We start from the raw sequence: 14,627 nt of genomic DNA, 5'->3' as shown, positions 1-14,627 counted from the left end.
CTTCGGATCTGTGCTAATGGTCTAAGGAAGGTTAATAGAGGGTAGGAACTGGATCTTGTAAACTGACAGTTCAGGAGAGTGAGTCGGAGATAATCACATAATCCATTTATAACCACCCAAGTTAACAAGCTCTCACCTTCTCCAAATAGGCCCCCTCTTTACAAATAGTCACTTCTGTGCAAAAGTGGGCTCTCAGCCATATGACTGGAGTCACATGCAGCCCGCCTCATGGAATTATTTTTCTGCAACACTACAAAGATCAATTCATATCAGGGGCAATATTAGAAACCATAACATACTATTATTATTTTAACAGATTTTATTTATTTATCTTTAGAGGGGAAGGGAAGGAGAGAAGGAGAGGAGAGAAATATCAGTGTATGGTTGCCTCTCGTGAGTCCCCTGCTGGGAATTGGCCTGCAACCCAGGCATGTGCCCTGGCTGGGAATCGAACGGTGATTGTGTGGTTCACAGGCCCACGCTCAACCCACTGAGCTATACCAGCCAGGGCAACATATTATTATTTTTTAAGATTTTATTTATTTATTTTTAGAAAGAGGAAACATCAATGTGTGGTTGCCTCTTGAGTGCCCCCTAGTGGGGCCCTGGCCTGCAATCCAGGCATGTGCCCTGACTGGGAGGGAATCAAACCAGCTACCCTTTGGTTCGTAGGCAGGCACTCAATCCCCTGAGCCACACCAGCCAAGGCCCACAACTTATTATTAAATGTATAATCTCAGCTTTGAAAATAATTTTTCTCTCCCAAAATAACTTGCAGCTGTCTCTGCCTCATGCAATTCCTGACTATTAGTAGACAAGACACTCATAGAATGAAGGTGGCTGGTTCTGAACTGCCAAACTCTGGGTCCAGGCACCACACTGTGAGAGACATCCATAAATGGAATTATTTACAGAAAAGAATGAATAGTTTGCTAAAGAACTGAACATTAAGACTAAGAATGGCTTTTTGGTTTTTGTTTTTTTTTGTCTAGCCCTGGCCTAAACCCCAACGTGGGTTCTCAGCTTTCTTTCCTCCATGGCTAGAAAGCTTGTCTTGCCCCTATCAGTTGTCCTGATAGTGAGGGACAAGGGCTTTGCTCCCTGCTGATGACGTGCTTGCCAGATACAGCCTGTCAGCCAGGACTTCAGAGGATTCCCCCTAAAAGAGGTGCAGGATGATTATCTGATGGAAGGAATTGTATCCCGCTGGGACTCCAGGTCCTTCAATACCCACATTCTGCCATAAGAATAAGTTTCCTTCCAGAACAAGCAGCAGGATCTGTCTGTCCACCAGGCCTATTGCATACTCGGGGTGGGGCAGGGGTGGGCAGGTCTATGCCCATTGCAGGCTTCCACGTGTTTCCATCTGGCTGAGGGAGCTCACTGCATCTGGCCTGTGGTCAGACACACACTATCACAGGAAATGGGGGTCAGTGCATCCAGAAGAGCAGGAGAGCTATTTGCAAACTGTGGGGCCTTCATGAAGACAGATTAGGTAGAGCTATGAACTGGGAATTTATGAGGGACACCGGGAGAGGCTTTAGTTCTGTATAAGGGAGAACTCTCTAACAACTTTCTGCTTACCTTTGGCTCTCCTGCAGTGACTCACATACATAAAGAGCTGAACTATTTGCTAAACTGAGGACATCTGAGGAAGAGTCCTCTGAAAATGTGATAGAGAAGGCAGTGCACTCCCTTCTCTCACATCTGGTGAAAAGATGAGAAGTGTTTTTGCTGGGCTGCTGAAGGGAGCAGAGCATGCCAGATAACGTTTACAAGTCCCTTCTAAGCCTGAGATTCCATGAGGTTCAGTAATCAAATTTCAGTAAAATTTAACCTGGCTATTTTCCCAAAAGCCATTGCTCTTTAGTCTGCCTCATTCTGAACTCAGAGAAGAAATATTTCTCAGTAATTGACAAAGAGGAGACTATATCATTTGCCCCTTATATCTCTGGAATTCACGGGCTTTACAGACAGAAAGTTGTGTGAAGTGGGAGAGTCACGTGACAACAGAATCTCCCTGTCTGGTGAGGCCACTCAGAAGCTAAAACCTACTTATTGTTTCTTCAGGCCATCTTCTCCTAACATAGCAAGAAGTTTAGTTCCATCTGGCTATGCTGTGAAATGGAAATGGAAAAAAATGAGGAAGGAAAGCAAAGCAGATTTCATCCAAGGAAAAACAAGTTTCAAATAATTATCAAAATAATTTTTCCATTTTATTTAACAAGGTAACTCTGAATGTACACATTTAATTTATGAACACAGTGTAAAATATTTCTTTCCATCTTCCTTGTAGTCTAGTAATTTCCACATGCATTTGGACATTGATAACAAACAGGGTTGGAACATAGGAAGATGAACGGGCTCCAGCCGATTCGGGGTGACGGGGCCAACAGCTGATTTCCCATATTTGTGGAAGTTGGTTAGTCGGACACCAGCCTGTCTGCGTCCTCCCTGTGATCAGGTCAGACACTCACAAAACAGGTGTTCAGGTGAGACAGGCACATGCTGATCACAACAGACAGTCATTCTCTGATGAAGTTAGAATTTTATGGATACATTTCCACACCCAGAAACACCCTTGTATGTGGTTATTGTACAGCCTTAGGTACTTTCCTTCCCTCTAATGTGTGAAATCAAATGTGCTTGTTGGGGGCAAGAAAATGCAGAGTCACAGTAGTGTTCCTTTTTCACCAGATGGCAAAGGGCCATGTGTAACCCATGGTGATTCTTTGAAAAGATCAACAGTTCTTAAATAGGGCAATGTCCCTTCTGGGCTACAGACAAATTATACATTGTTTTGCTACAATACTGCTGAGCCTTATGGGGTGTTGATGAGTTCAGTAAGAAGTAATATGTAAGATTCCTTTCTACAAAAACATCTTATACTTGAAGAATATAGATTCTAAATAATACCAAACCAATTGCTAATACTTCTGGGAAAAGTATTTACCATTAATTTTCCAGGCCAAAAATTAAACACAGGCAAAGAATTAGGCACTTTGAGGCTGACTTTTTTGAGAATCACTAAATGAACATTTATTACATTTATAGAGTACTTAGCCCAATTACGAAGGCATTTGTCCAACCAAGCCCTTGAATTAGTGGGCCAAGGAAAGCAGTAGATGAAGTCAGGGGGTGGGGGGGTGGGGAGGGCAGCACCTAGTTTGTGAATGAAAAGCTCCAATTAATACTGAGCAGCAATCACAGTCCCCCAGAGCCTGGCAACATTTGCTGTAAAGGAGCCATACTCTGGGGAAGGCACTACTTGAAAAGCACAGAAGACTATTTTATCCAAGAAGAAATTACAAACATAAAAATAAAACATTTGGTATTCTACACTATAGTACAAAAATAAATATATCCATCAATAAATAGCAGGACACCTAGAAAATTTTACGTGACTGCTGTGGTTGTTGGCTGCCCAAGTCTCCCTGTTCCAATTCCCCTCAAGAGCTGTTTGGGATATCAACTTAAGTGATGATAATGTGGCCATTAACCTATAAGAAAAGACCGGCATGGGATGTAGCCAAGGTCTATGATCAGAGAAGACATTAGTGAGCTCTACTTTCCTAAGGTTCTGATAATTTTATGGCTTCATATTAACGCAGCAGCGTTTGAGACGCGCAGGCACACTGCAAGAGGCCTGATGAGAGCCAGGAGGACTCCTCTGGTTATGGTTTATGTTCTTTCATTCTTTGATGAGAAGAAAGCAAAAATTTTAAAAAGCCACTAGTACATTTGAATAACCAATATGTGGCTTTCTGCACCTTCTTTCCACAGGGAAGAAGAAAATCAGGAAAATGCATGTTGACATCTGGGCTGTGGGAAACAAAGAGGCATCTGGGATGTGCAGCTGGAATGCAGACAGCCTAGATTTCCCCACGCCTTTCACAAAAGAGTGATTAAAACTGCTCACGACAAGATTTCTCCAGGAACCTGGTGAGTTGGCAGAGGGCGTGGGCAGGATGCTAATAGCAATGGGGTGCCAGAGCCAGCAAGCATGGCTCCTGGGAACAACTGTGAAGTTCAAGGTTTTTTTCAAGCTGGGTGATATCACTTTGGTACCTTGAAATAGGCCAGGGTGGGGGATCTACAAACCAGAGCATACTCACCCCAGGACTGCTGGCTGTAAAGCATTTACCAGCTGTCATACATATTTTAGACAAAATATTGCCTGACTCTTATCAAACTAGAACTATCTGTTCAACTGAGGTTTTACTGTATGTCTATCACAGTGTCCTTTAGAAAAGATAAGAAGTACCATAGAGTATATAAGTATACAGTGTGTACCGTGGATGTAAAGGATGCACCACATCCCACTGAGGGCTCTAAGTGTGGCTATCTAAAGCCAGTTACACACACACACACACACACACACACACCCCACACACACCATTGTATATGAAGGCTATTCCGTAAATGAATGTTCCTGAATTGCATGACCATCTCAAATGTCACTCACCTACACTCCCTGATGGTCAGAATACCACTTTTTCAGGGCAGCGAATTCCCCAGGACCTTCCCTCAGTTTGCTCTCAGAATCTATGCATCCAGATGTACAGAGCCGAGGTCCAAATTGGGCAAAAATGTCTTTCAAAATAGCTTCCCTTGCCTCTGCTTTCCAGTGTGATATGAGTTTTGTGAAAGGGAGACTGGTGGTTTCCAAGGGTAAGAAACTGCCAGACTTCTCAAGGGAGCATGCAATAGGGTGAGGGGGACTATGTACTAGAAATCATATTCCACAGTCTAGTGTGAACCATCTGTGTCTCCTGCCTGGAGGTGTCAGAACAGTTTGAGAACTACACTTCTCTGGTTCTTCCTGCACAGAGACCATGGTCCCTCACGGGAGGTGGGGACAGGCTAAGACCACAGCCTGAATCTCAGTGTCCTTCCCACTGGCCAACTGCTGGCCTACCCAGTGGACCATTCCTGCCAATACTTCCCAGTCCCTTAGTCCTTCCCAGTTTCAAAATGGAAAGACTGCAGAATGGGAAGGCCATAGAATTTCTACCATGGGGCAAGCCTGACTTCAAAGTTCAGGCTTAGCTTTCCAGTCATTTTCTTGTGTGCATTTATGAATTCATTAGTTAGGTGGGCCGATTTGGACTTTTATTTTCTTTTTCTTATGCTTAAGAATGCTTCACAAACAAGCCATTTCATAAAGGATATTATTAAAAGCAAATCAAATTAAATGTCATGAGGCAATTAGAGCTCTAACTTCATTCATCTTGAAAGAAATGCTTTTAGGTGTCCCTCCAGGTCACAGCAGAAGCAACGAAGGCCCGTGAAGTCAAGGGACATAGGAATGGAAGAAGGACATGAGGTTCTGGGGCAAAGAAGAGAGAGGAAAGGAAAAAGGTGTACAGAACAAATGTAGAGTGCAGAGGCAGAGAGAAATATTAAGGATGGAAGAAAAATATGAAGAAGTGAAGAGTCCACCAGACAGAGCCCTTCTGATTTTTCTCCTCTTCTCTGAAAATTTTATTTCATCCAAAAGATTTAATTCTCCAATTGGAACCGCTTATAATTTCACAGGTACATCCTAGGATAACATCTAGATTCTCTTCCCTTCCTCCCCTAGGTGCCTCCTCGCACCTCCTCTGCTCCCTGCAGCAATAAAGGCCAACATTGGCCTTGCTTTCCCCTTATCTCGGACACAGATGTCACCCTGAAGCCCCACTGTTTTCCTTTATTGGCCAGGCACTGCCCTCCAGAGCAGGTTGATATCCCCGTGGGTTTACTCCTTGCTATTGTGCGTTAAGGCTGTTACCTCTTGAACCCATTTGGTTTCTGCATCAAATAACCCCTCTCCTCAAACATACAACATCCTTTGCCAGACCCTGCTGCTCTGAACAATGGCAGAAACTCAACTGATGAAAGCTCACCTATATTCTCAATAGTGTTTAGAAAATGTAATGGTTCCTAGGATGGGTAAGTTCCTGGTGCAAATTATCTTCACATAAATCCCACTCAGAGAAGAGGTGACTAAGAACGTACCATTGGCTTTTGATATATACACATTTGATTGAGTTGTGCATGTGTGTGAGTCTAATGTACCTCTATAGAACCAAAACTGTTTTATAAGTTTATCTATGTACACATATACATACACAAATATCTACCTTCTGACACTATATTTCTGCTTAGGGGTTCCTGTTTTCAAATTGACATAGAAGACAAGTAGTATAAGCTTGCCACTTGCCATTAGAGGTGACATAGTCAGGAAATGGCCAGTCCAGAGAAAAACAGATTGGAAGAAATGAGAATGTGTGACATAATAAGTATTTCCTACAACACATTCACCTGTCCATTTCCCTAAGGCAGTAAGCCTCTATGATCTGTACACCCTTATTAAATAATCTTATTAAATAGGGACACAAAATATACACATATACAGTTATTAAATAAGCGACAAACTCCTTTCCTATCTGCAGCCACACTCAGCGACAGCCATGCCTTCGTATTTAAACTTGTAGGTGACAACACCTTTGTCTAAATAGAGGATGGAGATGGGCTCCAGCTTGGTGGGCACACAGCAGGCTTTGGAAGCCTTCTGGGAATTCTTGAGGTGGACCAAGGCCTGGATAATTGCATGTTTCGTGGGTGTGAGATGCTCTGCCAGGGGGTAGTTGCAAACACCACGGCATTCGTAGGCTTCATATCCAGGCGGGGCGATGATCCAAGAGTCCCAGCCAATCTCCTTGAAGTCGATGTAGAGTGGGGTCCTCTTGCAGTAGTTTCCTTTGGCATTCCTTCTGATGCGGGCAGTCGAGTCATAGATGATGTTTGATCTCATCTGCAGCAAAGCCTCTTCCCCGGGTCCACTGGAATAACCATCAAGACCCAGATTGTCCAGCTCCAGAAGTTGCTCATGGGTGATCATTTCACTCAGTTCCTCTTTCTGTTCCTTCTCACTGCTTTGGTCATCAGAAAACACAACAAGCAGAGGGACATGCTTATTCTGGGCACTGGTGTCTATTTCCAGTTGTCCCCTGCCAGTGCCCTCGATTTCGTCATGTCTGCTCTCGATGTGGACTTCCAGCTGGTGGGTGGAGGACCCTGACTGTTGCCAACGCCGGATGGCACTGGTGACATCGAAAGTCTCCCACTCACTGTTGGTTCCATAGATCATCTCTGACACCAAGATCAGCATGTTTCTTTCACTCTCATTGTCCTCTTTGCCCTCAAATACTTCAAAAATGGTAATTTTCCGGTCCACTCCATCATATATCATTCGATCTCTTTGCACCAATGTGTACAACCTGAGTTCAGCCATGATGACCTCTTCATGGTGAGGGATGGACACATTGAAGAGGAGAGGGTATTTTCTGAGCCCATTAAAATTGGCTGGTTGGGTAAACAGATCTAAAAAAAATGAGATTTGCAGTATGTTACAGAAAAAAACAGACTATTCACATCATTAAAGGGCCTGTCCATGAAGGAAGTTTTATACAGAGAAAATGAGGGGACATAAAAGAAAATAAACATGATGTTAGCATTCTTTGACACAGAGAATACCGAGTCAATGGTAGAATGCTAAATTGAGTTAAGCTGCCAAGACTAATGAGGAAAATGGCAGCTTAATGAATGGTGGAAAACTCACCCGGGCTTGCCTGTGTAGCTTGTCAGCCACAGAATTATAGAACTGGGAAGACCTTGGAGATTGTGTGGGCAAGCCCCCAATTTTTCTAACCAGTAAAGAGCTAGCAAATGAAACGTGGTGGTGGTTGAAGCCTTTTGGGGATGAGAACCTCAGTATTTGTTACATTTGCATTTGTAAGGGGCAGATATCTCCACATAGTTAGCTGGGCACTGATTTTCCTGAAGACCTCCATCTGGACCAGGGGATAGTGAACCATACCCCATGGGCCACTAGTTTTGGGAAATAAAGTTTTATTGGAACACAGCCTCACCCCTCTGTTTCTGTATTATCTGTGATGACTTGTATTACAATGACATATACAGTCATAAGAGAGAAACAGGGCTCATAAAACGTAGAATATGTACTATGTATCTGGCCCTTGACCAAAAAAGTTTGCTGACCTCTTCCTGACAAGGTCAGGAAGATAGCCATAAACCAAGGGGGTCGGAGCAGTTGATTTTAGGTTTGCAGTCTATGAGAAATAGGGAAAATAAACCTTGGGGATGGATTGGTTGCTTTCATCTTATGCCCTTAGCACCTGGCATAGGGTTTGGCAAGTCAAATAACTCAAGAATATTTATTGAAATAAGAATTTGAAGGTCCTTTAGTCTTAGAAGCATATCTTCCAATATTATCAAGTTGACTCTCTAAGAATTTTATAGGGGCCCAAAACTCCCATACTCTTGCCCCCGGTAATACATTTCTGAAAGGAATCCCGGAGGGACTTTGTCATCAATCAAAGGTTTCCATGAGACCAAGGAGGCCAAGGACCACCAATAAAGTGTTCTCTATCATCTCTGGCAGCATTTTCCCAACTATGTACCCAGTTCGTGAATTTAAGATTTTTGTTTAACATGATCTGATTATTTTAAACTTCCTACCTCTTTTAGACTTGTCCTAAGTAATAGCATTTATATAATGATGGGTTTGAGGTGATATGGGGATATTTTTCTAATTCACAATAATAAAAGTGTACAATGATTTCCCATGATTTATACCTTCCTCTAAATATGTCCTAAAGCCATCGTACACATGGCCGGCGGGAAATGCTGGGCAATGGCATGTGTTTAAGCTTTCTAGCATGGCTCTTTGGAAGCAGCTGTAACCAGGTCCAGACCCCTTGATCCACTCATTACTTTCATGTATCCTCTCCAGTGCAGGACACATTGCATTTGCTCCAGTGATCTTTGTTAAAAGATGAAATAAATTATAAGCCCTTCTGTTTAAAGCAGACCGCTATCTTCATCACACGCCACAACAACCCTTTACTGCATATTGCACCTTTGGATGGGCTCTTCTGACCCTTGGAATGCCCCATCCATCCCCCCATCTGTACCTATCCAGTTGTGACTCCCCCTGGTGAGACCATACCTTCCTCTCCTCCTATCTGGACGTTCACGCCCCTCTGAACCACTTGAGTGCTCGCTCTCTATCTTGCCTTTGACCTTTGCTATTTACATCTTTGTATTTCAGTTACATTTTTATGAACGGATCTTCCCAACTAGACAGTCATCATGCTGGTGGGTACCACATGTTAAACTCCTGTATACCTTCAGCCCGCCACTATGCCTCAGAGGCAGCTCCTTAAACATATTGATTAATTCATGATTGTGGGCATCAGATCAAACTGATTCATGACATATATCCTTATTACATCAAGTAGATTGGGAGTTGTTCCTCTCTTATATGAGTGGAGGAGATGACTCTCCTTGGACAGGGAACACGTGAAGACCAGAAATAGGGGAGTAGACTGGTTGCTTGACCCATGAGAAAAGTACAGAATAAAGGCTCACTATAGTGAGAGGGAAGGATTACAAAGGAGCACTAGAAAACTCTTGGTGGTGATGAATATGTTCACTACCTTGATCATAATGATGGTTTCAGTGGTTGTTTACATATGTTAAAACCTATCAAATTGTCCTGACCGGTGTGGCTCAGTTGGTTGGAGCGTCATCCCATAACTGAAAGGTTGCAGGTTCAACTCCTGGTCAGGGCACATACCTAGGTTGTAGGTTCAGTCCCGGTCTGGGTACATATGGTCTCCAGCCCAGGAGCATTTGATGCCCTGTCCGGACACACATGGAAGGCAACCAGTCAATGCTTCTCTCTTGCATAGATGTTTCTCTCTCTCCCTGCCCCTCTAAAAAAGCAATGAAAAAATGTCCTCGGGTAAGGATAAAAAATAGAAAAACCTATCAAATTATATATACTGTAAATATGTGCAGTTTATTGTATGTCCATTATATTTTAATAAAACTGTTTTTTAAAAAGTTCATTGTGCATTTGCAAACATAGCAATAGGTGGAGGAGTTATGTTTCTGAGCAAATTTCATGTTCCAGGTACTCTGCAAGCATGGTTTCACTTAGCTCTTATGTCCCTACAATACAGGTATGGCTACTCTGTTCATTTTACACAGAAGAAATGGAACTTCAATGCAGAGAAGTGACTTCCCCCAGATGACAAGGTTAGGTCAGAGCAGTGGCAGGAATACACGTAGTGCTTTGTCCACCTTGGAGTTGGCAATTGTTTCCTTCTGATTCATTAGGTTTGGAGGGATTGGGGGATTTGTTTTGTCTTGTTTTGTTTTGTTGGACTTTATCTCCAACTTTATCTATCTAGGAAGCTGCACTGAGCAGACCCAAAGAGTCACCAGAGAGACGATAGCAGTTGACAGGATGAGCCCAGTGCAGAATTCATGTCCTGGGGGCTGCACATTTTCTCCTGTAGACCGGCAGAGGTGCAGGCACCTGAGCTGTCCAAGGAGAGGTGTTCCCACCCTCGCTGAGCTCCAGTAATGAGAAAGAAGCTGTGCAGACTCCACTGCCTGACCCGCATCATCCAAATCCTCTGCGCGAGAAGCAAGAGCTAAACAACTCCGACTTTCCCAGAGAATGTGAGCATTGTTCTGCTCACACCCGAGCCCCACAACTAGGGCTCAGGGCTCAGAAACATTAGGAAGGAAAGGCTCCCACGGAAGGAGACTGTTCACGTTCAATTCAGACTCACCTCCAAAGGAATCTGCAATTTCATCATGCCATTTCCATAATGTTATTAAATGTTGCTACATAATATACCCAATATGTTACCAAATATTAGAAGTTTTGATCTGTCAACTAAATTTTTAAGGCAAATGGTATCTCCAAGGACTGAGCAATACCTACTCAACATTTTCTGTAATGCCTAGAATTTTAAAAACTAGTCAAGAGTAACTCATGTTTAGCCCTGGCTGCTGCGGCTCAGGGGATTGAGTGCTGGCCTGAGAACTATAGGTGCGATTCCTGGTCAGGGCACATGCCTGGGTTGCAGGCCAGGTCCCCAATAGTGGGTGCGTGAGAGACAACCACACATTGTTGTTTCTCGCTCTCTCCTTCTCCCTCCCTTCCCCTCTCTAAAAATAAATAAAATCTTTAAAAAAGAAACAAAGAATAACTTTTATTTATTCAACATTTCATAGCAAATGGAGTGTTTCTTAATCAGAATCTCTTTTGAATTGCTCAATTATATTATATAGCTATATTATCCCCAATTTACAGATGAGGAAACTGAGATTCAAAAAAATTAAACTCATTGTTAACAGCTATGAAGTCCACCTGCTTTCAAAATTCAAAATTCTGAGCTATTTCTTTGACACCACCGTTCTCTTTTTAAGAAGGTCTGGCCAACATTGATCTTTGCTTTTTTGTACCAGGTGTAACAATGCTTTTTTTGTACTCAGTTAATGACTCTAAAAGCATAATTAATAAATCCTAACAAATATTAATATTAGTTTCTTCAGACCTACAGTTTTTAACCGTAGGTATCAAGTTTTTGGTTTTTGCCCACTAACACTGTGACAAACAAAGGATTAACTTTCTAGTTCATTAGATTTAGTTACTGAATAAAGATCTGGGAGGAGAAAACACTTTCCCACTAATATTTAAAAATCGTGCATCACTCTCCATAAAGACACAGCTGTTAGCTGCATCATGAGCTGGGCCATGCACACTTCCCCAACTATAAACAGTGCTTGAAGGATATACTTGTCACGTCAAATGCAACCCAACTCTAGGAAGGCTCTCTAATGTAAGTTTCCATCCTGTTTGAACAACTTCTCAATAAGGTCACAAAAGGGAAACTCATCCAAAGTTTGAGCGAAACAGAAATCACAACTTTCTGGGGGTTTTTTCTATTTTCATAATTTTCATTCCTAGTAGAAGTTGGCAAATTTTGTAATCAATCAAAAGCCAAATAGAAACCAAGGCCTATCTGGAAAATTAACAATAAAGGTGAAGTAATAAGCCAACATTAACTTTTTGTATTATTTGCTGCCAAAATTAAAAAATTTTAAAGGCCCAATTATAATGTGGAAATGGCAGATATTTTATGACTTCGAATGAAAAGCTATTCTTTAGTACCTTTTAAAACCCCTCGGAAAATAGGCATTAACATGGAATAGGCCGTAATGTGCATTGTTTTGTGTTATCTGTGTACACACTCCTTTTACCTATTTTAACCCCAGGCCTTATAAATTTACTTATCACTTCTTGGAAAAAGAATCCAAGCCAAATTTCATCACTAAAATGTCAACTTACCTTCATTTTTGAAACTCCTAATGATGTTGGCAGATGGCATGGAGGTGCGGTCTGTCGCAAATTTGTTGTAGAGCTCCAGCATGTACTCTGGAGGGTCAACCTTGGCTGAATCCTGCGGAGGGATGTCAGACAGGTTCAATGTCTTGAGAAACTCATTCTTCATGCTCTGCAGCAGTGTGTCGAAGTCAACACCGTCTTGCTCTGAGAAGACATCGTCGAAGAGGGGCATATCTTCCTCCAGAGGCGACTGCTCCAGGCTCATGATGGGGCTGCCAGAAGCAGAGTGAGCCACCAGGCAGAGGACAGCGCACAGCTGCAGGGCCAGAGGACCCATGGCTCTGCTCGAGCCCCCAGGCCAACCCAGGAAGGTCTAGCTCTCCTGGGCTCTAAGTGGCAGTTTTATCTTGCGGAGCTGAGCGTAAATGTCTCCTGTCACTGGAGACAAGTTTGGAAATTCTTCCTCTCTCTCCCTCCCCCTACCATTCTTCCTCTTCCCCCAAAGTCAGGTTGCAGTAATTGGATAACAAAATCCCCTATAGGGGCCTAGCCTTTCTTATCTCTCTAGTGTAAACTTGTGCACCAGATTTTGTTTCTATCTTGCAATCCTTTTTTCTTTTAATGAGCATTTTGTAAACATTTCTACATTCTGACACTGGCTGAGAGATATGACAATTTTCTCATTGCAAAGCTCTGCTTCTCTTCCTTTTGATTCACTTCCTTTTGGCAGGAATGCCTAAATTCTGCTTTTATGCAGTTCAGTTTCACACATGCATGTAATAACTGTTAATAATGAGCACATTACACATCAGTGGCACCCTGTATTAATTCGAGTAACGGGGCTTTCATCCTCACATAAACATTGTTAAGAAAGACTAAGTATCAAAAATCTCCAGGTTAAGTTATAGGTATAAGTAAATTTATATAAATTTTTAGAATCTTATATTTTTAGCAATAGGAAAATATAAACTTCACTATCAATAGCCTTTTTTTTTTGCACAGATTTGACCTGGCTAAAATGGCTTTCGAAAAATAGAGACAGTGCTTTATTATAAAAGCAACCAAAATTTATTAGATGCTTTCCTACAAGCAGGCATGGTGTTGAGTGCGTTCCATGTATCACCTAATGTGTTCCCCGTAACAACCTTATCACCCCCATGTATATATGGGTCACTATGGGTCAATAGCTTGCTGGAGGTCACAAAGCTACAGAGTGGTAGAACTAGGAATTGAACCCAGGCAGTATGACTATAATTTAAAAATTGAAACAATCAGACTTTTGAACCAGTGTTCCCTTAGACCGGGGCATGAGCACTGATACTGAAAGGCTAACCAAGCCCTAGCCTGGCTCTTCCCAGAAAGTCCACAGTCAGCAGACAGGCAACAATTTGCAAGTCCTTCACCCATGCAATGAGTTATTAACGTGACCCAAATCCCTGCCAAATCTATCTTCGTGGCTCAATCAAGCTGATCTTTAAGCGGCTCCAGTAAAAACTTGGTGAGTAACATTATTAGGCAAATGAACAATGACAAATGCCATGCTCTGAAAAACGTTGCATGTCTGGTCCAGAAAAGATGAATCAAGTTCATCTCACTTTCCAACCCCAATTAGTGGTGGTAGCAGCATGGCCCGGTCAGGATGATCCTGTGGACAACTTTGGGGGAGGGATGGGGGTTGCCGCAGAGGCAGAGGGCCTGGTGGTACCTCCCTGCCCTGCTCAGTGCACGCCCCGTGTGATCGCTCTGGCACCCAGCACTGTTCAGAGGGCTGTGTCTAAACATTGGACACATGGGGATACTCTTAATTTCCGAGTTAAATTTTCCTGCATTTACCCCAATATGTTAGCTATAAAATCTTCACTTTCCCCCCCTCTATGCTCCCAAGTTTAATGGTCATCTTTTGATTCTTTCTTCTCCTAAAATGTAATATTTTGCAGCAATTTTTTGGAATTACCATAGAAAAAACAGAATTTTGAAGAGAAAATCTCTCCTCAAAACTGTCCATTTCTTTAGAAGTTGTTAATTTTGCTTCACCCCTCCATGTCAGTTGAAACTTCTGCTCTTAGGTTGAAAAGACAGCTATAGCTGAAAATAGATTTTACCCCGAACAGGTCCCACAGTGAGTGAGTCCAGGGACCCGGCCACATCCTGCGGGTGGTGCTTTTTAACGTGAGTTTTCTGACAACTTGCCAGAAGGGCTCCTATATCACGTCCTGCATCGAAACAAGCCCCGTTTATCTTCACACACACAGATGTCAACGCACACTCCAAATCTCTGGATGGCAGGCATGTGCGCGTAACTGCCCAGGACAGCGAAGTAAGTGGCGGTACTTACAACCTGGTGCGCCGGGTCAGGAGGGGAGACAGGCACCCCACCCTGCAGAGTTCTGGTTCTCTACATTCTCAGGGGTAA

General features: G+C 42.8%; 1 protein-coding gene across 1 annotated transcript; it reads right to left on the bottom strand.

Moving 5' to 3' along the window:
• Nucleotides 1-2,219: 2,219 nt before the first annotated feature.
• Nucleotides 2,220-12,686, bottom strand: BMP10 (bone morphogenetic protein 10). Its single transcript, XM_037048198.1, has 2 exons — nucleotides 12,218-12,686; nucleotides 2,220-7,368 (listed from the first exon to the last, which is right to left on the bottom strand). The coding sequence occupies exons 1-2, from the start codon at nucleotides 12,549-12,551 to the stop codon at nucleotides 6,428-6,430; spliced, it is 1,275 nt and encodes a 424-aa protein (XP_036904093.1). The 5' UTR covers nucleotides 12,552-12,686; the 3' UTR covers nucleotides 2,220-6,427.
• Nucleotides 12,687-14,627: the final 1,941 nt, after the last annotated feature.

This window comes from Sturnira hondurensis, unplaced genomic scaffold, assembly GCF_014824575.4.
Source record: "Sturnira hondurensis isolate 20B ecotype Veracruz unplaced genomic scaffold, ASM1482457v3 Scaffold0006413, whole genome shotgun sequence".
NCBI lineage: Eukaryota > Metazoa > Chordata > Mammalia > Chiroptera > Phyllostomidae > Sturnira > Sturnira hondurensis.
This window is presented reverse-complemented; position numbering and strand designations above follow the sequence as displayed.